This window comes from Orcinus orca, chromosome 7, assembly GCF_937001465.1.
Source record: "Orcinus orca chromosome 7, mOrcOrc1.1, whole genome shotgun sequence".
In the NCBI taxonomy this organism is placed as follows: domain Eukaryota; kingdom Metazoa; phylum Chordata; class Mammalia; order Artiodactyla; family Delphinidae; genus Orcinus; species Orcinus orca.
The window spans coordinates 105617980-105645912 of record NC_064565.1 but is presented as its reverse complement, the minus strand read 5'-3'; the positions used below and the strand labels follow the sequence as shown (position 1 = coordinate 105645912).

The window sequence follows — 27933 nt, the reverse complement described above, 5'->3', positions numbered from 1 at the left end:
CAGTCTCTTCAATAAGTGATGCTGGGAAAACTGGACAGCTACATGTAAAAGAATGAACTTAGAACACTCCCTAACACCATACACAAAAATAAACTCAAAATGGATTAAATGTAAGACCAGACACTATAAAACTCTTAGAGGAAAACATAGGAGGAACACTCTTTGACATAAATCACAGCAAGATCTTTTTTGATCCACCTCCTAGAGTAATGGAAATAAAAACAAAAATAAACAAATGGGACCTAATGAAACTTAAAAGCTTTTGCACAGCAAAGGAAACCATAAACAAGAGGAAAAGACAACCCTCAGAATGGGAGAAAATATTTGCAAACGAAACAACAGACAAAGGATTAATCTCCAAAATATATAAACAGCTCATGCAGCTCAATATTAAAGAAACAAACAACCCAATCCAAAAATGGGCATAAGACCTAAATAGACATTTCTCCAAAGAAGACATACAGATGGCTAAGAAGCACATGAAAAGCTGCTCAAAATCACTAATTATTAGAGAAATGCAAATCAAAACTACAGTGAGGTATCACCTCGCACCAGTTAGAATGGGCACCATCAGAAAATCTACAAACAACAAATGCTGGAGAGGGTGTGGAGAAAAGGGAACCCTCTTGCACTGTTGGTGGGAATGTAAATTGATACAGCCACTATGGAGAACAGTATGGAGGTTCCTTAAAAACTAAAAATAGAATTACCATATGATCCAACAATCCCACTACTGGGCATATACCCAGAGAAAACCATAATTCAAAAAGACACATGCACCCCAATGTTCATTGCAGCACTATTTACAATAGCCATGTCATGGAAGCAACATAAATGCCCATCAACAGATGAATGGATAAAGAAAATGTGGTACATATATACAATGGAATATTACTCAGCCATTAAAAGGAACTAAATTGAGTCATTTGTTGAGACGTGGATGGATCTAGAGACTGTCATACAGAGTGAAGTAAGTCAGAAAGAGAAAAACAAATATCGTATATTAACGCATGTATGTGGAACCTAGAAAAATGGTATAGATGAAGCGGTTTTCAGGGCAGAAGTTGAGACACAGATGTAGAGAACAAACGTATGGACACCAAGCGGGGAAAGCTGCGGGGGGGTGGGGATGGTGGTGGGATGAATTGGGCAATTGGGATTGACATGTATACACTGATGTGTATAAAATTGATGACTAATAAGAACCTGCTGTATAAAAATAAAATAAAATAAAATAACGGTCAAACTCTCTACCGAGCCCTGTGCAGAGGACATCAAGGGTAACAGAATAAAAATCCTGCTATCCTAGGAATCCCAGTGTTAGAATAATTTTTTTGTGTGCCTTAAGGTTTTCATACCGATAGAAGCAAGGCATTGTTGGAATACAGTGCAGTAAAGTCTTAATTGTCTCCAGCAATATAAAGGAAGCTTCTTAGAAGGTGTGACATTTGAGTTTAAAGGATGAATAGTAATTGTCTATGCAGTCAGAAAAAGGAAAGAGCTTATGAGACTAAAGGAAAATCATCTTAAAATATTAGAAGATGAAAAACAACTTGTGTATTCAGGAGACTGCATTCAACAGCAGTATTTAGAGATGAGACTATACAAGTAGGTAGTGGCCAGGGCAAGAGGGTCTTACGCTCTGCATTTAAAGGTTTAGAGGTTGTCTCATGCAAGTAGGGAAAACTGAAGTGTTTAAGTCACAAAGCATCATGATCAAGTTTGCATATTAAAAAAATCCCTCTGCTATGGTGCTGGAGATAATGCAGCCAGGACAAGATCGAAGGCAAGGGAAACTAGTGAAGAGGTACTGAGAAGTCCAAGCCAGAGATGGTGAGGATATGAAGTAAAGCAGTGGCATGGATTTTCCCATTTTTTGTCATTCAGTTACCAAGGTAACAGTTTTTTCCTGCCTCATATTGTGATGTGGAATCAGACAGGACAATATCTGCATTCTAAGGCAAGATCGTGTGTTTTTCTTTGCTTATATTTACTAAAAATTATCTTGGCCTAAGTTCTCCCAACATAAGTGAGTGACAGTGGCAGTGGGTTGTCATTGTTGGTGATGAAGATGTTGATAATGATGATGACATAGATCCACATAGAATGTGAGATCAAGCTTCAAACTCCCCTGAATTAAAATTGAATACCAATTATTCCTTCAAAAGGTTTGAGGTTGTTTCTTCAGAGACAAGAATACCATTATTGAAAGCCATTCTCGCCTTCAACTAGGTCTCCCCCAGACACTGCTAAACATCCAAACCAAAGAACAGAAAGATCTGCTGATTTTATGATGCTGGAACTTAAATATAGAGCTAGAGGCTTCCTTATGTGCATTCTGGTTGATGTCTTCTCTTTACTGCTCCAACAACACCTCCAGGCTCATCTACCACCCTGCTCCTTCTTCTCGAACTTTCACCCAAATTTTCCACACCTCCTGCCCTTGTACATGCTGTTCCATCTGACTAGGAGTCTTTCCCCCAATCCATTCTGCCTGAGACACTTCAGCTCATCTCTCAGTCTTTAGTTCCAAGGACATCACTACCTCTTCGCAACCTTCTCTGATCCCAGAATGGAGTTGGATGATCAATACTTAATGTGCCCATATCACCGTACTCAAAACTGTGTTATAGTACTTAGATATTGCACTGAAAGAAAGAAAACCTGTTTGAATGAACAAATTAATGAGGAAATATAATCATAGGAAGACAGCAATATAACAGTGAAGTACAGATTAGAAAGTTAATATAATCCAGTAATGACCAGTGATTACGAACCAGGACAAAATGGCACGTGTACGTGTATTTTTCTGGAGAGTCAATAGTTTATCAGATTCTCAAGGGGGTCTACAAAACAAAGTAGAAAAATATTTTTTCTTAAAAAGTGAGAAAAAGTTAACATAAAACATTCTAAAAGAAAATGAAATATTCTAATGTATTTCTGTTGAGTCTTATTATCCAATCACTTTTATGGAATTGATTCATTAAATGTATCAACCAGGAACAGAAATAGCAAATGTAAACACATCAATTAAAAACCAGATTTTAACTCAAGCAGGAATAATAATAGAATGATCCAATGAGTTCTGCTCTCAAGTCAGAGAAAGCCACATAAACTATCCAAAATCCAATAGAATATAACTTTAGATATCTTTAGGTGTTGTATGGGCCTAAGAATATAAGAGGTTAAAAAGATTCTAAAGTATATAAACTTCCATTTCTTAAAACCCCATCAAATTCAAAGATTTAGACAAAGAAGGGGAAAGATACGTACACATCGTAAGAGCTTATCGGCTTAGTGGGAGCCGTGAGCTTCTCCCAGTACACAGAAAAATTAAAGTAAAATTACCTTAAAGTAAAATTAAATTAAAGTGCATAACTCGCATTCTGGAACGTGGACTAAGTGATCATTCCCCTCATAAAGTCAAGGAATCTTTGACATTATAACATAAATAAACTTAGCACATACCCTTAAGATTACAAACAAGAATCCAGATATATTCCTGGCCTAAATCTCTGCTGGTAATAATATAAATTGCAACAAAAGGAGCTTCCAGGGCCCAAGGTCCTTCCATTTGTCCTGACGTGGTCTGCAGGATCAAGGACTGTGGGGGCCATCTAAAGGAGGAGTCGATTCTTTTTTTTATTATTATTATTTATTTATTTATTTATTTTGGCTGTGTTGGGTCTTTGTTTCTATGAGCGTGCTTTTCTCTAGTTGCGGCGAGCAGGGGCTACTCTTTGTTGCGGTGCACGGGCTTCTCATTGAGGTGGCTTCTCTTGGTTGCGGAGCATGGGCTCTAGGTATGCGGGCTTCAGTAGTTGCGGCACGTGGGCTCAGTAGTTGTGGCTCGCGGGCTCTAGAGCGCAGTCTCGGTAGTTGTGGCACACGGGCTTTGTTGCTCCACGGCATGTGGGATCTTCCCAGACCAGGGCTCGAACCTGTGTCCCCTGCATTGGCAGGCGGATTCTTAACCACTGCGCCACCAGGGAAGCCCAGGAGTCGATTCTTTTCCAGCTGCTTCCTCCAACACAATGTATCAGAAGACACATTGCTGCCGTTGTCCTTTTACAGCATGAGTGCTGGCTGCCAAGCCAACAGCAAACTTCACATCAGTACATCCAGTCCATCAGGAGAATGTGTCCACCGAGGGAAAATGTGAAGGAAGAGCTGTCTGGTACTCAGACAGACTGGGCCGTGTGAAATTCCCCTGGCCACCCTCACGGGCAGAGTCTCCCTTTTACGTCAATCGTGCACTATGATCAGAGACCCAGGGACCATAAAATCTACCCACGTGAAAAATGCCATCAAAGAATGATGAGCTTGACTCTTCTGCAAATCACAGATACCACAAAGATCTAGAAGGGAATGCCTAGGTGTCTTCTCCCTGTAGCAGCTTTAACCTAGAATACAAAGGTGGTGCTCTGAGGCATCCTGATTGATCAAAATTAAACCTCAAAGAGCTGTGAGGAGACACAGAACAAGAAACATCAGATCTGCTAGTATGTTCTGGAAAACCCCTAGGCTAATGATACTCACTATGAAATAAGAAAGTCTTGACCCTTTCTCCAGTTGTGGTTTGCTTCTGCCCACCAGGAAGGGCCTCCTTCCCATCCTCACCTTGTCCACCTCCCTCAAATCTCTCTTACAGTAACAGTGAAGAATTATAATCCTAGAAAGTTATAATATCAGCTAAATTAGAATATCGGTATGAATGTGATTCATATATACACCGAATGGGGAATAATGAAGAAAGTTAGCCCCCAGAGTCAAAAGAACTTTGTATCATTTTTCCTAAAACTTAGAAATGCTGAAAAAATCTGTGACTTTGGAAGTGTATATCTGAATCATTTTTCGGAAATATATTTTACCTGTATTTAATGTGCCTTTGCTTTCAAAAATGCATATTTGTGTCCCGTTTTAAATGTTTACTATGACTCCCTTGTTATTTATTTATTTTTTAAAGAGAGAGAAAGAGACACTGAGATGAAAACAAGATGACCTTGGCCACAGGAATGACTTAATGGCCATTCCAGGACCTTTTTGGCGATAGTCCATCTCTCCATTTCTAGAGTGTGAAAATGCAGGAGCCTGAAACACTGTGCCAAGCCAGAGCAGCTGATCTCCTGGCATCCTTTTTCCAACCAATATTCATCCAGAATAAGCTCCCTCCTGCCGATTGGATTATCGTGTAGATACTCGCTACTCAAAATGTGGTCCCCAGACCAGAAGAAGCAATATCACTTGGAAACTTATGAATAAGAGAAATTCAGAATCTCAGGTCCTCGCCCCAGAGCTACCTGACCATAATCTGTATTTTTCTAAGATTCCCAGGCGATTAATATACACATTAACATTTGAGACGTCCTGGTGTACAATATACTATCTATCCTGCCATTGGCACCTGGAGGACAAGAAAGGGAGGAAGGCATTCACATGTCCACTTCAACTGATGGAGGAAGGAAGGACTGAGCTATGGGCCCTGACGTGTTCTTACTTGGTACAGGAAGAAGGATATTGGATCATGATGATGGACTGGCAGCTTGCAGACTCGAATGATTTTTATAAATGTAATTCAATCTCACTCGACTTCTATTCTGACTACTAGCTAATATTTTTTGACCATTTACTGTATGCCACAAACTATGTTAAGGTCTTAATATGTACGATCTCACATAATCCTTTTAATAATATATCAGTAGGTTCTGTTACCTACCTCCATTTGCAGAGATAGAGGCCGGCACAGAGTTATCCATTAACTTGCTCAAGGTCACACAGCTAGTTCTCTGTGATTCCCTCCAGGCATGTCGAACCCAAAGCTCACACTCTTATCCTTAGTGCCAACATCACTGCTCCTGTGTGGGACAAATGTATATGGCATGGTAACGAGCAGAACCTTTATGCACATCCACATTCAGATGACTGAGCTGCAGATGGTCAGCCAAAGAAGATAACGATGAAAGTTCAAGGTTGCAGAGAGTCAGAGGCCCAGATTAGCTTCAGCTTCAAAGAGAAAGTAAGAGCTGTGTGGGGAGGGACCTTGTTCTGGCCACAGGGAAGTGGTCCTCAGGCTGTGATGTATGGTGGCCAGGGCTCTGTGAAAAGGCAGCTTTTTGAAGCATTTTGCTGAGCGAGGGGCAATCAAAGCTGATGTCCCCCTTGAATGAAGCATTCAGAGCTACTAAGAGTCCCATAAAAGCATGACTGAGATGAGTATTTCTCCACCTCTGCTCTTCCCCTTTAAGAGGACAGTGGGCAAGGTCAAGTTATGAAGGGAGCAGGTAGAGGGAGGGGTGATCGGTGGGGACAATGAATAATGGTGGGAGTATTGTAAGAGGGCAGCTGGGAAGCCTGTAACAAGCAGGGGACAGGGGGCAGACATCCAGAGGAAGTGGTTTTCCTGAAGGCTTGCTAAGAGCAACAAAGGTTCTGGGAAAACTGAGGACGCCGTGGGAAGGTGAGTGACCCACAACTTACAATATGTCCTTCTTGGGATCAGAAGATGTCTACTGACTGTCCCATTTTTTAAATTGGAGCCCCAGTGGATAAACAAGGTTTCCAAATCTGAAAAATCTTCATTTTAGTCGAACTACAGCCTGATTTCCCTTGAAGGTCATCCCGTCATGTCTTCAGGACGCCTAGGCGCTCCTGAACTTCGGAGCACAGATGTTAGGTTTCCAAACAGGTGAGTCTACCTTTGAGGATTAGGGGAAAAAAGCAAGAGCAGGAGCAGTTGGTCTGTCGCTAAGGGAAGTTGTTTGTGTGAGACACGGGCTGGCCTCAGTTCTGCCAATCAGATGTGAAAATCAAAGTGATTATACCCAGTGCAAGAGTTCGAAGTGGCTCCCACTGGCCAAACAGGTGGCCTCTGGATTCCCCACAGCCTTTAGCCTCCCTGAAGAAACAGGACTTGAAAAGATGAGAGTTTTCAGAAGTTGTTCCATCTGAGATCCTGGGGTTCAAAGGTGTCGATGGTGTAGCCAATGAGAGAAAGCTGGCTAGCAATGTTGCTTTCTTTAATCTGAGTTTTAAATTTTATTTTATATGGGAAATTCTCTTTAATCTTACAACAAAGAGATTTATTTTAAGTCTTTAAAAATAATCCCTTAAATTAATGTGTGATCCACAGGACCAGAAATAGAAACATGCTACGTCAAGAAATGATCGTAGATTAGTCTCGTATTGTCTTGTTTTCTTTCGTTTGTTTTGTTTTCTCATCCCCCCTTTATGAATCTCTTTTCTTTTATTTGTAGTCTACTTAATAGAAGAAGAAAGCAGACTGAAATGCACCTTCTTGAGCCTGGGCATTGCTGCTTCTCTGAGAGAAGTGAAAATAAATTGTTTAAATTCAAGGAAGATATTTTAGTGAAACAGAGACCAGGTGAAGACAGCCCTTGCGGCAATATAAATAACAGACAACGAAGGATGGAGATGGCGTTTTGAAGGAGAAAGACAAGTTCACTGTGCCCTCAGGGCTCATTAGTGGAAATAACACTTCCAGGAAAATAACATCCTTTAAAGATGTTCAGAAGTTTCCTAGGTGATCATGAAATTTCTGGTAGCAGTATGAAGTTTCCAGAATACACAGAGCATGCCATCTGAGAGCAACTTGATTGGCAATTAGGACAACACAGAATCTTGGGGCTGGTCTCCCCTTCTTCAGCCGATAGTTAAAAAAATCAGTGACATGGCAGGGGCTTGATGTTACCTAATGGGCTAAAGCCCTTGATGGCGATAACTAATAATATTGGTGTATGCAGGATTTAATCTTTAACTTGATTTCCTGTGGTGACTAGATGATAAGCAGGGAGACTGGGCATTTATTCTTTGACAGATCCTTTCTGCAGGTATATGAACAATGCAGTAAAGCAGGAGGAATCACGGATTCTACCCTCTTGTGTTCTCCCTCCACCACCACCCCAACAGCTGCCGTGGTGAGGCCAGCAGCCTTCACGTACAGGTGGTGCTCTCGGTAAGACATGCAGGGAACTGTGTTGGCCAACTGCCTCTGCACCTTTACTGTGCAGATATTATGTCCAAAGCCCACAAAGCATGGCAAAGACATTCAAAAAACATGAAGAGTCAAGCAGACCTGGTTTGATGCCTAGCTCTTCCCCTTACCAGCCTCGTGCAAGTTTCTTAACCTTTCTTAGCCTCAGTCTTATTTATCTGTAAAATGGCAATAATGCTAATAACTCCCTCATGATTGTTGTAAAAATTAAATGAGATTAGGCTTGGTGGAGTGTCTAGTTGCTGACGAGTACTGACAGAAACGATATTAACATTATGTTTATTAATCTCTGAAAAGGTCTTGTAAGTGAACCATCTTTCTTCACAGAGAATGAGCCATTTTGCAGTCATCACTCCAGCCAGGGAAACAAGAAGGGGCCCTTACTGATGGTGGAAAACCACAGATCAGCTGGGCACATGTACAGATTTCTACCTTCAAGCTTAGAAGACAACTCTTTGATCAAGGCTAGCTAGCACTTTGCAGGGAGCCTTTAAGATCCTACAGAGGAGACACTCCTTAAACATTTCACGTCATTGTATGTTTATGGTTCCAGAGTAACCAAGATCTTTGAAGACTGGTCTTCCATCAGTCATGTTCTTTCCACTGCTCGTGGAGAAAGATCTCTTGGTTTGGTTCTGGGATGCGACCATAAAAATAGGGATGGCAGACACAAAGCAGTGAAGTAACACCCTGCAAGCTGAGTGGGAATTACAAACTTTGCATCATTATTAATGAAAAAGGGGTGGAGTGACAGTGGCCATCATTAAGAAACTCTTGGCTTTTCCCATCCCTGATGAATGTAGTTATACAGCCAAGATTGCCAAAGATGCTCTGAAGAGGACAACATGAGGGATGGGCATTTTTTGAGGTCTATCAGCCTCAAAAGAGGGAAGGCATGAAGTTAGTCACTTCAGGTGATTGACAGATGCACATCAGCATGTATAAACTAGCTTGGCCAGCAGAGTCTCAGTGCCTGGGCCTGACCTAGGCACCAGCCTCATTTGACAGGGCATCATGGACCAAAGTACAATAGTGCTAGATGATAGGGGTCATGACCAAGAGGAAGTGGAAGAATTTTTTTTAAAAAAGAGGAGTGAGGGCTTCCCTGGTGGCGCAGTGGTTGAGAGTCCGCCTGCCGATGCAGGGGACACGGATTTGTGCCCCGGTCCAGGAAGATCCCACATGCCGCAGAGCGGCTGGGCCCGTGAGCCATGGCCACTGAGCCTGCGCGTCCGGAGCCTGTGCTCCGCAACGGGAGAGGCCACAGCAGTGAGAGGCCCGCGTACCGCAAAAAAAAAAAAAAAATAGGAATGAAAAAGTTTGCCAGATGGTCAACAGGAATCTCCCTAAAACAAAAAGTCAAAAAATCATTTTTCTCAGCTATATATCTGCTATGATCTTACCATCTTCATTTAGATGCCGATTGGTTGACTTTTTTAAAAATGGAGAAATCAGAGTCACAAAGTTATAGAACCCCTTCCTGTGTACGACCTGCCTTCATTTCTCTTAAAATTGGGCAAATAATTGCCAAATGTCAATGTGGAGTCCAGGGCTGGTCAGAACCACCTGGAGAACATTTATAAATTACAGGTGCTGTGAGCTTACCCCACATAGACCGACCTAGGACTCCAGGGGTGGGCCCCCATTGCTTTAAGCATTCCTGATGATTGTGATGGGTAACCAACTTTGGGAACTGCTGGAATAGGCCATTTCCTGGCCCAGCTTTACAGAGCCTGCACCAGAACGTCATCTCCTCATTATTGGTTGTCCTTGGAACTCGCCATCAGGAAGTTGTCCAGCAAGTTCCAAGAAGATAAAGTGATGCCAGTAGCCCATTCCTTCTACTTATCCAGGGGTTTTCCTGCTCCTCTGCTGCAAAAAGTCCCTCCCGCCAAAGCGCTAACGCTTTCCGCTTAAATTGGTCTTTACCTTGAGCTGTATCTGAACCTCCCTGCTCTCAAAGTGGAATCCAGCTTACCCCTTCTCACGCTGAAGACTTTACCTGTTGAGAGTCTTGTAAATGCGACACGAGTTTGTCCTTGAAACACAGTGGCTAAAATATGACAGTCCAGCAAAAACATCATGGAAAAATAATCACTCTGACAGGTGCCCAGTAAAAGTCCTAATGTACCCACGGATTTTTTGCTTAAAAAAATAAAAAAAGATTGTTTTATTTCAGTTCAGTGTGTGTGCGTGTGTGTGTGTGTGTGTGTGTGTGTGTGTCTATGTGTGTGTGTGTTGTAGGGGCGGAGAGATTTTGAGTCAGATTTAAGCAAAGCAATAAATTAGTCATGTATTCCAAAGGGGAAAAACAATCTGACCCGGTACTTGGAAACTGGGGGAAAGACAAGTTTCTCTTTTATCACTTAGGAAAGATGCCAGGGGTGGGGAGGCAGCAGAGGTGAGGAGGGTGGGAGAGTAGTTTTTCTTTTTTAATCACGGTTTGTAAATGGTATAACATGTATTGCCGTGACTAAATCTCCCTAAGTCATATTTTAGAGAAAAAAAATCCTTTAACCTCCAGTATTCCTTTGTGAGGAAGAAAGATGTCATGGAAACCACGCTTGTGCCGAAAGCAAGAGATGGTGAAAATGATAGGACTGTTTCCATGACTCCAAAAGGAGATGTTGATCTCCATACAGAGACGGTTATCAAGCCTCAGGAACGGTCCCTTGGCTGAGGTGCCCTCGACCACTCTGTCCCAGTTACTCTCTGTCAATATTCTACCCACCCTTTAAAGTCAAATTCAAATTTGCCAGCTTTGGGACTTCCCTGGTGGCGCAGTGGATAAGACTCCATGCTCTCAAGGCAGGGGGCCCGGCTTCAATCCCTGGTCAGGGAACTAGATCCTACATGCATACCACAACGAAGAGTTTGCATGCCACAACTAAGGAGCCCAGGAGCCACAACTAAGGAGCCCATATGCTACAACTAAGGAGCCCGCCTGCCGCAACTAAGACCCAGCACAACCAAATAAATAAAAATAAATATTTTTTAAAAATTAAAAAAAAATTACCAGCTTCCCCAGAAGCATCCTCCCCCTTCAGTTAGAGGAGGTCTTCCTTCCCCTGAATGTTAGTTTTTCAGACCTTCAGTTGGAGCAATGGTTCTCAATGGGGGGGGGGGGGGTGTGACTTTGTGTCTCAGGGGACTTGTGACAATGTCTGTATTCATTTTTTTAATTCAAGTATAGTTAATTTACAATGTTGTGTTAGTTTCTAGTGTACAGCAAAGTGATTCAGTTATACATATATGGAGTCTTTTTCATATTCTCTTCCATTATAGGTTATTACAAGATGGTGATAATAGTTCCCTGTGCTCTACAGTAGGTCCTTGTTGGTTATCTAGTTTATATATAGTAGTGTGTATCTGTTAATCCCAAACTCCTAATTTATCCTTCCCCCCACCTTTCCCCTTTGGTAACCATAAGTTTGTTTTCTATGTCTGTGAGTCTGTTTCTGTTTTGCAAATAAGATCATTTGTATCATATTTTAGTTTCCTCATATAAGTGATATCATATGATATTTGTCTTTCTTTGTCTGACTTACTTCATTTATTCTGAAAATGTCTAGATCCATCCATGTTGCTACAAATGGCATTATTTCATTCTTCTTATGGCTGAGTAGTATTCCACTATATATATGTACCACATCTTCTTTATCCATTCATCTGTCGACGGACATTTAGGTTGCTTTCATGTCATGGCTATTGTAAACAGTGCTTCTATGAGAAAACCCTAATTCAAAAAGACACATGCACCCCAACGGACATATTTTTGATGGTCACGGCCAGGAGGGAGGTGCTACTGGCAACTAGTGGGGGAGAGGCCGGGGGCTGTGAAACATCCTACAATGCACAGGACAGCCCCACAGCAAATGACTTTCAGCCCCTCATCAGTAGCGCTGAGGCCGAGAAAGCCTCCCTGCTTGAGGGTGACGTGTGCTGGCCCAGCAGCGGCATCTGACACAGCTGAGCTCTCCTTCCTCTTGCCCTTTCTCCTACTTGGCTTCGAGGACATCACACTTTTTGGGTTTCCTCCAACCTCGCTGGTCCCTCCTTAACTCCCCAACTTCTAAACATTGGTGCCAGGCTCGGTTCTTGGACTTCATCCCTCCACCATTCTCACTTCAGTCTATGCCTTTAAATATCTTAAGACCTACCGAGACCTGACTTTGACTCTCAGTCCAGACTCCCCTCTGAATTCCAGGTTCATGGATGTTAAACATCTCCATGTGGACGTCTCCGGGATATCTCAAACTCAGCACATCCAAAAGTGAGCTCCTGATCTTTCCCCCCAAAAACCTGCTCCTCTGGGCTTCCCTGGTGGCGCAGTGGTTGAGAGTCCGCCTGCCAATGCAGGGGACATGGGTTCGTGCCCCGGTCCGGGAAGATCCCACATGCCGCGGAGCGGCTGGGCCTGGGAGTCATGGCCACTGAGCCTGTGCGTCCGGAGCCTGTGCTCCGCAACGGGAGAGGCCACAACAGTGAGAGGCCCGCATACTCCCCGCCCACCCCCCACCCCCCCAAAAAAAGAAAACCTGCTCCTCCAACTAACCTCAGTTCATGGAAATTTCATCTGCTCAGTTGCTCAGGAAAATGACCTCACAGTCATCTCTGAGTCCTCTCTTTCTCTCAAACACTCCTTCAATCTACCATCAAATCCTACTGACTCAAAATATATCCTAAATCAATTATCACCCTGGCCCAAGCCATCATCATGTCTCGACCTAGAGCATCACCCTCGTCTCCTAACTGGTCTCCCTGCTCCTACCTCTGTCCCCTTCTCAATTCGGGAGCCAGGGTGAGCCTTTTAAAATATGAATCGGATCATGTCACTTCTATATTCAGAATCTTCAGTGGCTCCTGTCCATGCCAAGATAAAAGCCAAAGTTCGTATAATTCTTACACATTTTCACATGATCCATCTGCTACAAAATCCCCTATCTGCCCCCAGCAGTATCTCTCTGACTCGTATCCTACTGCTTTTCCTCCTTCCCTCTGCAACCACACTGGCCAGCCTAACACATTCCCACTTCAGGACCTTTGCCTTTGCTGTGCCCTCTGCCTAGAATGCTCTTCCCCTAAAAACCCCACGGCTTGCCCCATCAATCTTGTAGGTCTTATCGAAATGTCACCATCTCAGAGAGGTCACATGATTTAAAATTGTAGCCCTCCACCTCCCCTCGTCAGTTTTAATACTTTTCCCATAGTGCATATCATCATATTCTTCTTATCTAACTTGTCTAATCCTCCCAATAGGATGCAAGCTCTCTACAGGCTGGGGATAGTTTTCACTGCTGTCTGCACAGCACCCAGAGTAGTGCTGTCTGCAGTAAATGCCCAGTGTGACAAAGGAACGAATCCCCAGTTAGACTTCAAGATTCTCTGGGAACGTGAGATGCTTTGCATCACCCCACCCAGCATCTTGCCCATGTCTCCTTTTGCTTCTCCCTGACATTGATCCCTCGTATAGGCAGGCACTGTACAAGGAGCTCTTGTACACATTCGTAATTTCATTTACTTTATTAGGAACTCGATCCATTTCTAATTGAATATTCAATCTGAATGCTTAAAACGTCAAAATGTATCTTCGCCACAGGGAAGGCTTCATCGTGCCTTCTAACCATTTTATCAATCTACCAGGAGTCTGGCTGAGACTACGGATCCTGCCTCAGAGGAGAGGCTGAGAGCGGAGTTCCTGCACCATCTTGTTGACAGACTCGGAACTACACCTCCTGAACCGGTCTTCCTGTGTCCCAGCGTGGGTGAAATGCTGCTTCTGTTTACTGCTCTCCTCTCCACCCCCAAGGCAGTAAAACGCCTCCTCTCCTCACCTTCCTGAAGTCCCAAACTCCTCCATGACTGGGAGTGTTTTAGATTGGTGATCTCACTCTTTCAGGAAAAAATCAATTTCCTCCTGGCCCAAAAAGGAGAGAACTGAGGGTGCTTGAGGTTTTGACTTCTCCCAAACTGTTCTCTACTTAGCATCTTCACCCAACTCTAGTCCTTAAGTCAGGAAATACTGCAGGTAATGTCAGTGTTTCATATCCAAAGCTGCTCTCCTACGAGGCACGCTTTCCTTGTCATCGTGGAAGACCATCTCAGCCCCAGTTTCCAAAATTCAGCACCCACCAGCCTGTTGGGAGTTCTATAATACGCTTTTATTTCTCTATCAGAACTCAGGCTTTAGATGTAAATCATCCTGGGAGAAGTGCAGCTTGATTTCGAATCACACCAACTTAAATGTCCGATAGACAACCTACAGGCAGGTATTAAAGAGTGAGGACAGAGAAGGAAGGTCACTTGTCACCCAGAAGACAAAGTCTAAAGGTAGACACCAAGAGGCAGAGCCTGTGACAAAGAAAGGTCAACAGGGCCCCCAAATTCAACTTCACACGCCCTACTCTTTCCTTCATGTTCAGCCCACCTACACACAGAGTGAGCTCACTACTTCCAACCTTTGTGTTTGTGACTAGATAGGGGAAAGGGGCAGATCAATCTGCATTTCTGAAAATTCGACATTGAAATAATTTATAAAGCAATTCTATTACTCTCAAGAACCACAAACTACAAATTAACTACAGTCACCACAGTCTGAGAAAAGGCTAGAGACACAGGTGGGTGGTTTGTAATTAGCACATGAGTTGCTTGAAAGGAGCTGGCACTTCTGAAACATGAGAAGCTTCTCGAATCACTTTAGCCAAGATGCAGGGGTTTGTTTGTTTCTGTGAGATCTGTAAAGAACACGAAAGACTGTGGAGTCTTAAGTAAATGTAAACTCTAAGGAGAAGGCAAGAGAATATACATTTATGGACAGCCTATTTATGGCAAGCTCTATACATATTACACACTTATTTATCTAAATTAGTAACTCTCCTTAGAGGCCAGCTATGTGACCTTGGGCTAGTAAGGCAACCTCTCCAAGCCTCATCTTCCTCATCTGTAAAATGATGCTGATGCTGTGGAAAACTGTGATGGTTCCTTAAAGCCTTAAGCATAGAATTACCCTATGGTCCCACAATGCTACTTCTGGGGGTACACCCCAAAGAAATGAAAGCAGGAACTCAGATATTTCTACACCAATATTCAAAGCAGCATTAGCCACCATAAACAAAAGGTGGGAACAACCCAAATACCCATAAACAGATGAATGAATAAACAAAATGTGGTCTATACGTACAGCGGATCCAGCTTTTTAAAGGAATGAAATTCTGACACATGTTACATACAACATGGATGAACCTTGAAATCACTACACTGAGCGAAAAGAGACAAACACAAAAGGACAAATATTGTACTGTCACAATATTTGTAATTTACTAATTTGTAAATTAGTCTATTTAAATGAGGTACCTAGCATAGGCAAATTCAATTCATAGAGACAAAAACTTGAACAGTGTTTACTAGGAGGGGAGGAGGGAGAAATGGGGAATTAGTATTAATGGGCACAGTTTCAGTTTGGGATAATGAAAAACTTCTGTAAATGGAAGGTGGTAATAGTTGCACAACACTGTGAATGTGTGAACTGCACACTTAAAAATGGTCACAATGGTAAATTTAATGTATATTTTACCACAATAGTAAATAAATAGATAGAAAGCAAGAAGATGGTGCTGAGTTACTATTCAAAGTCATGTCTTTCTTAGTCCCCAAAAATCAATGTTCTTTCTTATATTGTCTATTTCCAAATGGGTTGGATTATGGATTTGTTAAATTTTATTCTGTGCAAATAAAATTTTATTCTGTGTTGAAAACATGTTGTGAATAAATTGGGGTGGTTTTATTAATTACTGAAGCACAAAAAGAAAAAACATCCCAATGAATTTTTCCAAGTACACAATACATGAATCTTCCAGCTTTCCTCCTGAGCTGGACCAGTCATCTCCCCTGGGAGACCCCAGCAGGGCACCAATTTCTCTTCTATAGTTTGATGAGAAAAGGCTCCATGATGTATATATATATATATTTTTTTTAATTTGGCTGTGTTGGGTCTTCGTTGTAGTGCGCGGGCTCCTCATTGCGGTGGCTTCTCTTTCTGCAGAGCAGGGGCTCTAGGTGCACGGGCTTCAGTAGTTGCAGCACACAGGCTCAGTAGTTGCGGTGAGTAGCTCAGTAATTGTGGCTTGTGGGCTTAGTTGCTCCGCGGCATGTGGGATCTTCCTGGACCAGGGCTCGAACCCGTGTCCCCTGCATTAGCAGGCAGATTCTTCTTATCCACTGCGCCACCAGGGAAACCCCCATGATGTACTTTTTTTCCATGTACAATGTAGAAGAATGACTTTTTTTCCTCCAATATTAATTGAGATGGAACATTCCAAGATCAAGAAAATGTCATGCATTCGATGATGAGTAAGCTGGACATTATGGGAATGACAGTTACAGTACACAGCTATTTGCCGAAAATATGACCTATGGGATTTAAGGACCATGTCATGCTGCTCCGTTTGATGATTTTTACTTGGATGAGAGTACCAATTTGGTTTTCTTTTGAGGGGAAAAATGTCCAGCGTATACTAGGGTATGTGGGGTGGGGGCATGGAAGTGTGCACGCCCACGTGTTCAGAGCCGTGCGGAAGGAGGGAAAGGCGCCCCCCAACTCAGAGAACTCTGGCACTTACAAGAGGAAATAACCTACTCTTCCTAGTGAGCCAAAACAAGCAAGGGATAAGGGATAAAATGCCCAGGTTATGCTTTTCCCTTTAAGGAAAGTAAGCCAAGAGGACTATCACTTTGAAGACGAGTTATAGAATATGAATCTCTCCACCGAGGGTACTCACCATATTTTCTCATCTCTTTCAAATCCTGCAGAAGTGCACAGTCAAGACAGAAAATAGAAAAGGCCATAAGATGGAGATGCAAATGGCTCTCCAGATGTGAGTCCATCTTAGGAGAAATTGCACTTGTGAGGACAGATAAAAACGTGAAACAGGAAGTAAAGTGGCGGACCTTACATATTAAAGCTCAATTGAGAAACATCAGTTGAGCACCCACATAGAAGAAATTGAGCTAGACTGCATGAAGTAAAGAATAAACATGATCCCTAACAATCCAGTCTCATAAGCAGACAATTATCTTGATTTGAATAATTAAATAAGTAGTATAGAAAGTTCTAGATGGAAAGTTGAATATGTTTAACTCCTTCCCACTCCTGAGTTCATATTAAAATGGTAGCCAGGGGCTTCCCTGGTGGCGCAGTGGTTGAGAGTCCGCCTGCCGATGCAGGGGACGGGTTCGTGCCCCGGTCCGGGAGGATCCCACGTGCCGCAGAGCGGCTGGGCCCGTAAGACATGGCTGCTGGGCCTGCGCGTCCGGAGCCTGTGCTCCGCAACGGGAGAGGCCACAACAGTGAGAGGCCCGCGTACCGCAAAAAAAAAATCAAAAAATGGTAGACAGAAAATTTAAGTGGACATAAACCCAACAACAGTAAAGAAAATTAAAGAGAGGAGGCGGTTAATGAAAATTCAACACATGTCTGGAAGATAGAGGATGGCTGAAGGCAGGTTAAAATGAAAATAACAGGAAATCACAGCCTGGAGTCTGTGTGGAAGGGAATACATTCCAGAAAAAAAGCTTGTCTATTCTGCCAAACCCTGGTGAGTTTCAGAACTCAGAAACAACAGGAATGATGAATACAGTGAAATGAAGTTGTGAACAAGAAGCAGCTGCATTGCCCCACTGCACTCACTTTAAACACCTGGTATCCAGACAGCATCCACACCCACCCAGTTCTCCAGTCTAATCATCAGAGAGTTCTCCTCAGAACAAATCAAACGGCCCCACTGGAAACATCTCTGCATTCTGGCATTCAGGATGCTCTCAAACTCCAAAGCCCTCCAGTTAACAGGTCCTGCCCACATACAGGACATTTTTATTGCCTCACACTTTAATTTGAATGAACGCAAGTATGACCAGCCATTCAGCATAGAGACCTTTATTTTTTTAATGACTCCAACAAATTTAAAGAAAAATGAGTTATAGATGAGAACTCAAAAAAAGAAAACTCTAATCAGTAATTGCACCATAAAATAAAAATAGGATGCTAAAGAAAGGAAAATTGTGACAAAAATAAGAACTATTGGAAAATTTTAAATGACTACAAACAGAAAAATTCATCACAAGAATTGGAAAGTAAAACTAAGATGACGTCCCAAAAATAAGGTCCAAAACACGAGATTAAAAAAAAGAAGATAGAAAAGATAACAAAAGACCAATCCACGGATCCAATATCAGACTAACAAGACTTCTAGAAAAAGAGAGACAGAGAACACAGGAGAAGAAGAAATTATCAAAGAAGTGATACAAGACAGTGAGAAGTCAGAGGTGGGACTGATCACTGCGGGTTCAGCTAGTAAGGAAAGAGGTCACAAAGGAGGGGAGTTTTCAGGTCAACCTGGAAGGATGTGAAGGATTCTGACTAATGGAGAAGTAGAGATTGCCAGTTACAAAGCCCTGTGAGTAAGAGTTTAGACCAGGAAAGAGGATGGTTTGTGCCCATGGAAACTGCACAGATTCAGATTCAACAACCATTTCTCTAGCATCAGCATCTCCAGGTACTAGTCTAAGCCCATTATACTGTAGCCAGTGGAATCATCACAACCAGTTCACAGCTTTCATTTATGGATCAGAACACTTAGCCTGGGAGAGAGAAGTGATGTACAGTCAGCCCTTTGTATCCATGGGTCCCATATCCACAGATTCAACCAACTACTAATGGAAAATATTCGAAAAAAATTCCAGAAAGCTCCAAAGGTGAAAACTTGAATCTGCTATGTGCCAGCAACTGTATTAGGTATTATAATTAATCGAGAAATGACGAAGTATACAGGAGGATGTGCATAGGTTATATGAAAATTCCACGCCATTTTATACAAGGGACTTGAACATCCGCGGATTTTGGTATCTGAGGGGCTCTTGGAACCAATCCCCAAAGATACTGAGGGACAACTGTATCACACACCTGGTTGGTGTTAAGAGTAGAATTCACCCACGATATCCTCAGGCCCCAAGTCCATCATTCCTTCTTTCAACTGGGGCTGACACATGCTACAACATGGATGAACCTTGAAAACATTACGCTAAGTAAAAGAAGCCAGTCCCAGAACACCACATACTGTATGATTGTATTTATAGAAAATGTCCAGAATAGGGAAATCCAGAGAGACAGAAAGTACAGTACTAGTGTTTGCCTAGGCCTGGGAATATACGGTAATGGAAGGTCCCTGCTAATGGATATGCAGTTTCTTTTTGGGGTGATGGAAATATTCTTAAAACTAGATTGTGGCAATGTTTGCACTACTCTGTGAACATATTAAAAAGCATGAATTTTATACTTGAGATGGGCAAATTGTATGGTATGTGAATTATATCTCAATAAGACTTTCTTTTTAAGGCATGATTAGAATCATGTTTTGGAAAGATCAACGTGGTAGCAGCATGGGAAAAATCAGGAATATAGACAATGAACACAGAAAGACCAGTGAGTAGGCTATTTTCACAATCGAGGTGGGTGTTGATGACAGACTGCACTACAGTGGTGGTGGCAGAGGTGGAGACACGGACCATTCAAGAGAGATTTAGAAGGCATGATACACAGGCGTCGGTGCCCGGTTGGCTACTGGAAATAAGTGCAAGGGAGGAGTCCAAGATGGTACCCAGGCCGTAGCTAGATGGACAAATGATTGCATTCACTAAGACAGAGCATGCTGAAAGGACCAAGCTTGCTTTTACGGACAGGATTATTACGCATTTAACTTAGAGGTGCTTTGGGACATCTAAGTAGAGATGTTCGGCAAACAGAGACACTGGACTGGCACTCAGAGAAGACAGAGCTGGAGACAGCAGTGTGTGGGTTACCAGCGTGTTTTGGCTATGAAGCTTTGGGCTTGGACGAGATCACCTGGGGAGAGAAGAGGGCTTGGGACTGAGCCTGATGAACCCTTTCTGTTTAAAGGGCTGGCTAGAGAAGGATACAGCCACACAGGAGAAGCCAAAGAAAGATCTAGAAATGTAAGGGGAATGGTGCCAGAGGGGTGTTGTGCTTCACGGAGTCCATATTATATTTGTCAACAGTACCTTTTTTATTCATTCGCTTTATCCCCATTCTCCTTTTTCTTTGCTTGTGCTCTTATAATGTGCATCGCTTCGTGGAGTGAGCATGTTACACATCTCACGCTGGGCTTTTCACTCTGCATATTCACAAGCTCCATTTTGTCCATAGCTTCTAACAGCTTCCATTGCTCAATTAAATATTTTTAAATAGAGGAATTTAAATAACTGCATAATAGTCCATCATAGGACTGTTCCTTCATTTTAATCTATGTCCCTGGTGTTGGGTACAAGATTTCTTCCTTGCACCTTGTTACTCCTCAGTCTGCAGACAGACCTAGTTTGTGTGTATCTCTGCTGTGTGACCATGTCCAGTTTACTTAATGTCTCTGAGCCTCAATTTTTCTCAACCTAAGGAGTGTATATTACATGGAACACTGGTGTGTGAAATACCCAAACAAAAGGTGAAGGGATTGCCGTGGACAAAGCTCCCAGTGACAGCAAAGATTCTATATTCTACGTAGCTCTGCACTTCCTGGTGTGAGGATCTCAGTCCACAGTTCATAAGAGGCACATCTCCTTGGCAACTTTTGCGAACAAACAAATACATAAAGTGGGACAGAGAGGAGAGGTCTAGGGTTGCATAGGAGCACAGCACACTGTCACATGGTGAGGTGTGAGATGCAATTACATCTCACCAGCACTCTGCTCAACAGCAGGACTGGCAAACCACTCCAGCGTTGCCGAAACCTGAAGAAGAGCCATGGGAAGATGACGTTGCAACCACGTGAGTCAGGAGAAGCGACAGGAACAAACTCACCCACCGCCACCCCACCATTTCCCCAAGCAGAGGTGGGTATAGTGGGGAGGTCTGTGCTGACCTTGCACCCAGAGAAGGCTGCCCTTAGTACCCAAGGACATGCCAGCTCCCTTTCGTCCCACAGAATCTCATCAAGGTGAAAGAGCCCCATGGAAAGTCTGGGTGGAGGTGGGAGGGATCCTGCTGGGGCTACAGCAGGTGTCTGTGTCCCCATATCGAAGAGCTCTGGGTGAAGTCGCCAGGGGAGAGGCTGCAGATATCTGAGGTCCCCCTGAGGGAGCCAGCATCTGAAGCCACCAGGATTTAGAGAACCAACTAGACTTTTAGCACTGATGCCAGACACCACAGCTCGTGCTAACAGAGAAGGAAATCCCAGAAGGTCCACAGTGCAAGTTCTGACCCCCCTCCTTGAGAAAGTATTTTAAAGTCCAGGGTGGGGGCAGGAGGGAGCAAAAGAAGCCCCCAGAGTGGCTGTAAACAGGCGAGGCATCTTTATGAGGTTAGAGAAATGCTCTATAACTGGATTGTGGTGATGGTTGCCCAACTCTATAAATTGACTAAATATCACTGAATTACACACTTCAAGTGGGTAAATTTTATGGTATATAAAGTATACCTCAATAAAGTTTAAAAAAAAAAAGAAAAAGGAAACCAATGGATGGAAAATTTAAATGGAAAATGTGGGTGCAATTATCAAATTCAAACCAAAATAGAAATTCAAACATGCGTGTCAGGAACAGGGTAACTAGGATGTCCACTCTAAACTGAAGTTAACAAAACTCCATTCTAAGGATATAGCAGTCTTCCTGTTTTCATATAGTCAATGTGTTCATTTACACCTCGTCTACATAAAGCGTCTGGCGCCGTGTGGGGCACACAGTAAGCCATCAGCTGAGTGGTTGTCATTTCACTGACTTCTCAGGAAAGATGTCAGTGCCACTCCTGGACACTGGGGCAGGCCTGGAGAAGCAAGGGTGGGAGACTACGCGGGCAGAATATGGTTAGCATCCTGGGTCAACAAGGCAGGGATGAGAGGTTTGGAGCTATTACAGCCAGTCAACAGGTCAGGACCAGCAGGACAGCTCGGAAAGGCCTGGCAGCATTAACCAAGAGAGTCTGGAGTCTAGGAGACTGGGGTCCACCAAACTAGTTTGCAATGTGTGTCAGACGGACTCAGTGCCTACCCGGCTCTGTCACTTACTCATTTAACTGCTGTAAGTCTCAGCTTCCTCATGTAAAGCAAGATAATAAGGACACCCATTTTTGTGGCTCTGTCATGGGGGTTAACACACATCAAATACTTGGCTAATTCTCAGTGTTAACTATAATAATAATAATTATCATTACATTATTATTATTATTCCAGAACCCACAAGCATGAGAATCGTTAGCATCTCACGGAGCATGGCTGTTCAAGAGGTTTTTCCAATAAAACTGAAATTATTTTTTCCATATCTTTAAAGCAAAAAAAAAAAAAAGACAGGACTTGGGGGGTAAATAGAGAGACCGATCATAAAATTCAAAAGGTAATTCTTGTTACCAACACTGCAATCCCAGAACCATCCTTTTCTCCACGTATCCATCAGTTTCAACATCAAGGGCATGGAGATGACTAGTGGCTGTGGGTGTCTTGCTATGGTGAGTCTGCATCCATCATCCTCTCTACCTCTGGAAATAGCCTTTCCTGCTGCCCAGAGTGCCCTGAGTCTGAGAGAGAGAGGCTCTGTGACTACGCCACTTTGGGAAGACGGGAAGTGGCAGCTGGCAAACATTCAGCATGTGTGTTGGACAGTGTCACGGGGCTGCTGATTCACGGTACAACAGGTGGTAGTCGGTGGCAGACAGCAACATCAGTTACCCCCACACAGCCCCTGCTGCTTCCTGGAAATGCCGCGGAGGAGGCAAGGCAAGACACACGACAGCAAGGCTGCCTAAGTTCTACAGAAAATACCTGCATGAGCTCTGCTTGATTAATGGAACTGGATTCGGTTTTATGTTACTCATTACTAGTGTGTTCCTGGGAAACAGCAGAACAAAACAATTCCACAAAGGACTCAAAAGGCATATGAAATTATGCTTTGTAATCAGGGAAAAAAGAAGGGAGAGGGAGAGGGAGGGAGGGAGGAAATATATGACCAAAAAAACCTAACCTGACACGGTGTCCATGGCGGCTCACAGGGACGGGCCTGCCAGGGTCACGTTGCTCACCATCTTTCCCCTTGTTCCCTGCATTTTAGACTGAATTAAAGGCTAACTGATGAAAGCAAAACAGTAGCACTTATTCAGAATCTTTTAGGAGAAAGTCATATTACACTAGACTAGGAGGATACAAAGAATCACTAAAGGACTCACATCCTCTGGAATTGAAATTTACCAGAGGAGTTAGGATATATACATTCAAAACAAAATACCAATTGGATAGCTTGCAAAAGGTTTGATCTAGCCAGTCCGCTATCAGGGAGCTATCCTATAGATGAGTTTCCACTTAGGCACAAAAATCTTAGTAAGGGCTGTCTGTTGTCACACTGATCCTAGTAGTGAAATTTTCAACAACCTACATGCCCAGCAATAAAATGATTAAACACACTATACAATACATCCATGCTATGGAATACTATGAAGCCATTAAAAAGATCACATTATTAATTAATTAGGTAAACCTATGCATACTGACCTGGGAAGATGCCCAGTGTACCCTCCATGAAAAAAAGGCAAGTTCCAGAATATACACCATGGTCCACTTATGTTCTGTACTAGTTTGCTAGGGCTGCTAAGACAAACACCACAGACTGGGGGGCTTAAACAACTAAAATCTTTCTCGCAATTCCAGAGGCTGGACATCTGAGGTCAAGGTGTTGGCAGGGTTGTTTCTTCTGAAGCCGCTCTCCTTGGCTTGTCTCAAGTTCTTCCCTCTGTGTGTGTCTGTGTCCTAACCTCTCCATATAAGGACACCAACCATATTGGATTAAGGCCCACTCTAAAGGCCTCACTTTAATTTAATTACCTCATTAAAGGCCCAGTCTCCAGTCGCATTCTGAGGTACTGGGCGTTAGGGCTTCAACAGATGAACTGAGGGGAGGGATATAATTCAGCCTTTAATAAGCTGTTTAAAAACTCTGTGTGTAGATGGAGAATTTTTATTTTCAGTTTATATTTCTGAATTGCTAGAAATTTTATAATGGGCATACATTCATCTATTATGTTAAATCAGCAATTCTTTAAAAACTATTATATTTTTGCAATGTTTTATGTCTGGAATTACTTTCAAATGAAACTTTTTAAAAGTTTCACAGTAGGGATGGAGCCACAGGCCTGGTCTTTAAAGGACTCGCAATAACCATCCCACAGGGGTGGCCACTGGACTGGGGGCAGAGAGGAAACAAGCCAAGAATACACCAGTGCCATAACACAGAATCAGCGTATCAGCCAAAGACAAAACCAAAGAGCAGAGGAGAACTTTTGCCTTTCAGGGAAAACATAGGAGGAAAGCACCACCTCTCTGATCTTCCATTTCTTGTGGGAGCTGCTTTTAAAGATGAGCAGATTACCTACACTTATTTAAATGGATGATCTGAAAAACAATATACCACCTGAGCTGATACTGATAAAGTTCCACATTAGAGGGGAAGGAGAAGAATGTAACAAATCTATTGGATATACATGAAGGGTTTCGAAAAGATCTGCTTGGAGGACAAAAGTTCCACAGTATTTGGTTATGGCAAAATTCAAATAAAGCAATGAAACAGTAAATAAGAGGAAAAAAATCAAACTAAGTATATGAAAATAAAGATATTCAGAACAGGGAAGGAATTACCAAGGGAAAACATGTTTAATGTAAGAGTAGAAGACTGGAGCAGGTACTCACGTATCACATTATAAAGACAGAACAAACAGAATAAAACTGATAAGCAAGAGTAAAATTGAAGGGCTTCCCTGGTGGCACAGTGGTTGAGAGTCCGCCTGCCGATGCAGGGGACACGGGTTCGTGCCTCGGTCCGGGAAGATCCCACATGCAGTGGAGCGGCTGGGCCCGTGAGCCATGGCCCCTGAGCCTGCGCGTCCGGAGCCTGTGCTCCGCAGCGGGAGAGGCCACAACGGTGAGAGGCCCGTGTACCACAAAAAAAAAAAAAAAAAAAAAGTAAAATTGAAGGAAGTTTTCAAAGAATATACAAATTCAGCTATGGGCTGAATTGTGTCTCCCTCTGCTCCAAAAAAAAAGAGGTCTGTTGTAGTCCTAGCTCCTAAATCTCAGAATGGGACCTTATTTGGAGATACTCATTGCAGATGGTCCGGTTAAAATGAGGTCATTAGGGTAGGCCTTAACCCAATCATGACCAAGTCCTTATAAAAAGGGGAAATTTAGATACAGGGATATTTGCAAAGGGAAGATGAAGACATGGAGAGAATGCCATGTGAAGACAGAGAACTGGAGACATGCATCTACCCACCAAGGAATACCAAAGATCACGCAAACCTCCAAAAGCAACGAAGAAGGAAGGATTCTCCTAGAGGTCTCAGAGGGAGCCCGGCCCAGCCGATACCTCGATTTCGGGCTTCTAGCCCCCAGAAACGTGAGAGAATAGATTCCTCTTGTTCAAATCACCCAATCTGTGGTACTAGTTTATGACAGCCCTAGGAAACTAATATAAATAAGAGATTAGAAAATATAAGGGTTTCTGGTTATTTCTTTACCAAAACATGAGACAATTTCAAGACTTTTTTTTCTCTTAAAAATTATTAATTTTGCCAGAATAAGAAAAATAAAAAAGCTTTAAACTAGTTGTTCTTATAAGCTTGGATTTTTATGACAGCAGTAAGGAATGCCATTGTAAAAAGCTTTTAATAAAGTATGAAGAGAAAAATAAGTCAGCCACATTTCCTAAACCACCATGTTAGCACATTTTCTTCCAGGCTCTTCTCTATGCAATACACACACACACATTTATACATGCATACAAACACACACACAGATTTATGACTGGAAGAGCCTGCTGAATTTTTATTCCCACTTTCTTCCCCCCAAAATGATGCATAATATGAAATAATGTTCATAATAAAAGAAGTTGCAGTGACACTTTTCTTGCCTACATAACCCATCAAATGAATCAAATGAATGTTATATAATATCACCTGTTTGGGTATTACTGTAAACAACGTCACAATGAAGGTCGTGCAGGAACTCTCAATCCACATCTCGGGTATTTTCTTAGACTCCTAGAAGTGGAATTAATGGGCAAAAAACATAAGAACATTTTCAGCCTCTGCTACATCTTGCTTTCCAAAGATGAGCTACTGATCAAGTGAACAGATTTAAATCAGATTCCGGTGGCTACTTGTGACGGTGGCTGTAGAACAGCTGTCTTTCCTCCATTTGTGGGCACTTTTTTCTTTTTACTCCCTGAGGTTTTGCCACACTCCTCTTGAGGCAGAAATCATTGGAACCCAGACAGGTAGGTAAGCGATACTGTTGTCAGCACTGCAGCTGAGCAGAGGGCTATTTTGCAGGGCAGGCCAAGCACGTAGCAGAGGAGGGGAACGTGCCCCGGGCTCGCCTGGGGGGGGGGGGAGGGGGCGAGGTCCGAGTGGGGGCTGGGCAGCTCAGGACCAAGAGGCCCAGCTCTCAGCACCCACACAGCGGGCTTCCAGGGCACACACTGCTGGGCTGTTAGGGCTGGTATTTTATACATCAGCACCTTCTTGCCCTTCTTCCTTTCCAGCCCAGCCTGAACCACCACCAAATGGGAGAAGTTGCCCCTGAATGAATCCCACCAAAGTGAACAGTATTCAAAGGCATCAGTAAAGAAAGGCACTGATGCAGAAGGGTTTGCTGAAGAGTGTTTTGAGAAGTCTGAACTGACTAGAAAAATGCACGTAACATTAAATGCGGACACACATATCCCTCATTATAATTTTAACACTTTAATCCGCTCAGAAAAGTTAAGCAACAGCTACTCAGTCCCATGTCAAGGCCCTGGGGTGAAAGGTGGTTTCTAAACAGACGTGCCCTTGTAGCCTGCGTGCCTGCACGTCGGCCAATGAGAAGGGAATCTGAGACAGGAGTGCTGGAGGGGAATCAGATTGAAGGTTAACGTATTTTCATTACTTAAAATCAGGCAACACAGGTACATAGCCTGCTGTTTTTACACGGATATGTCCGAAGAATCTTTCCATGACAACAGAGACTTACTTACCTCATCCTAAAATTACAGGTGTATTTGATATGGCAGAAATACTAAGCTACCTATGTTTAATAATCTGAGCAACGTTAATGACAGAAATGAGGCACAATAATCTTTTTAAACTGATTCAAACCAAACACTGAAGCTGCCATATGTTTTGTTACAGTTACAAGACTACACACAAAGACCTACGTTTATAGAAGTTCACGTTAGTATAAAGGTACATACACCCGGTCTTGTCAGAAACCAACATGAACAGCAGCTGAAGGCAGGGAGGGGTCGGTTTCAGAGACAGGAAGCTTCCTCCCGTGACGCCAGGACTCCGTGCAGGCACGAAATTTGGATGTTTCATTGCTGCCACCTTGCCTTTGCCCCACAAATTTTAATGCCAAATTCTGATGTATCATCTCTATGCAAGCCTTCAAGCTATGTGAATGTTCTACGCGCAGAAAACCTCGTATCACCACTGACTTGGCGGACAGTGTGGCTCCTGTGCCCTCAAAGCCCAAGGGAGGGAGGGACTCAGGGGGCTCAGGGCAAGTGAGGACAGAATGCTAGCAAAGCAGGCACATCAAGAACAGAGCTTCTTGGGCTTCCCTGGTGGCGCAGTGGTTGAGAGTCCACCTGCCGATGCGGGGGACACGGGTTCGTGCCCCGGTCCGGGAAGATCCCACATGCCGCGGAGCGGCTGGGCCCGTGAGCCATGGCTGCTGAGCCATGGCCGCTGAGCCTGCGCGTTCAAACAGAGCTCCAGTAAAGTCTCCCTTCAAGTGGATTGCTAGGCCGAGAAAGACAATTCTCCTAACTCCTTTTCAATGAGTATTTCAGGAATGTCAAATCAAGTTTGACTTTTATGGAGAGAGCTTTTCTTTCTTTGG

At 43.1% G+C, this 27933-nt stretch overlaps 1 protein-coding gene across 3 annotated transcripts in view; it reads right to left on the bottom strand.

Moving 5' to 3' along the window:
- Nucleotides 1-27933, bottom strand: part of ACSL3 (acyl-CoA synthetase long chain family member 3) — a 139863-nt gene that overhangs the window by 24151 nt on the left and 87779 nt on the right. The window contains exons 15-16 of one of the 3 annotated variants that reach the window (XR_007478243.1): nucleotides 26007-26090; nucleotides 5717-5855 (exon numbers count right to left, since the gene is read on the bottom strand). Coding sequence is in view for 1 of the 3 variants with exons in the window: in XM_033426717.2 (XP_033282608.1) it covers nucleotides 26083-26090 (8 nt within the window). In the remaining 2 variants the exon portion in view is untranslated. Of the gene's footprint in view, nucleotides 1-5716; nucleotides 5856-25697; nucleotides 26091-27933 lie in introns of those variants that run through there. The other 2 variants (XR_007478244.1, XM_033426717.2) reach the window with 2 other exon arrangements.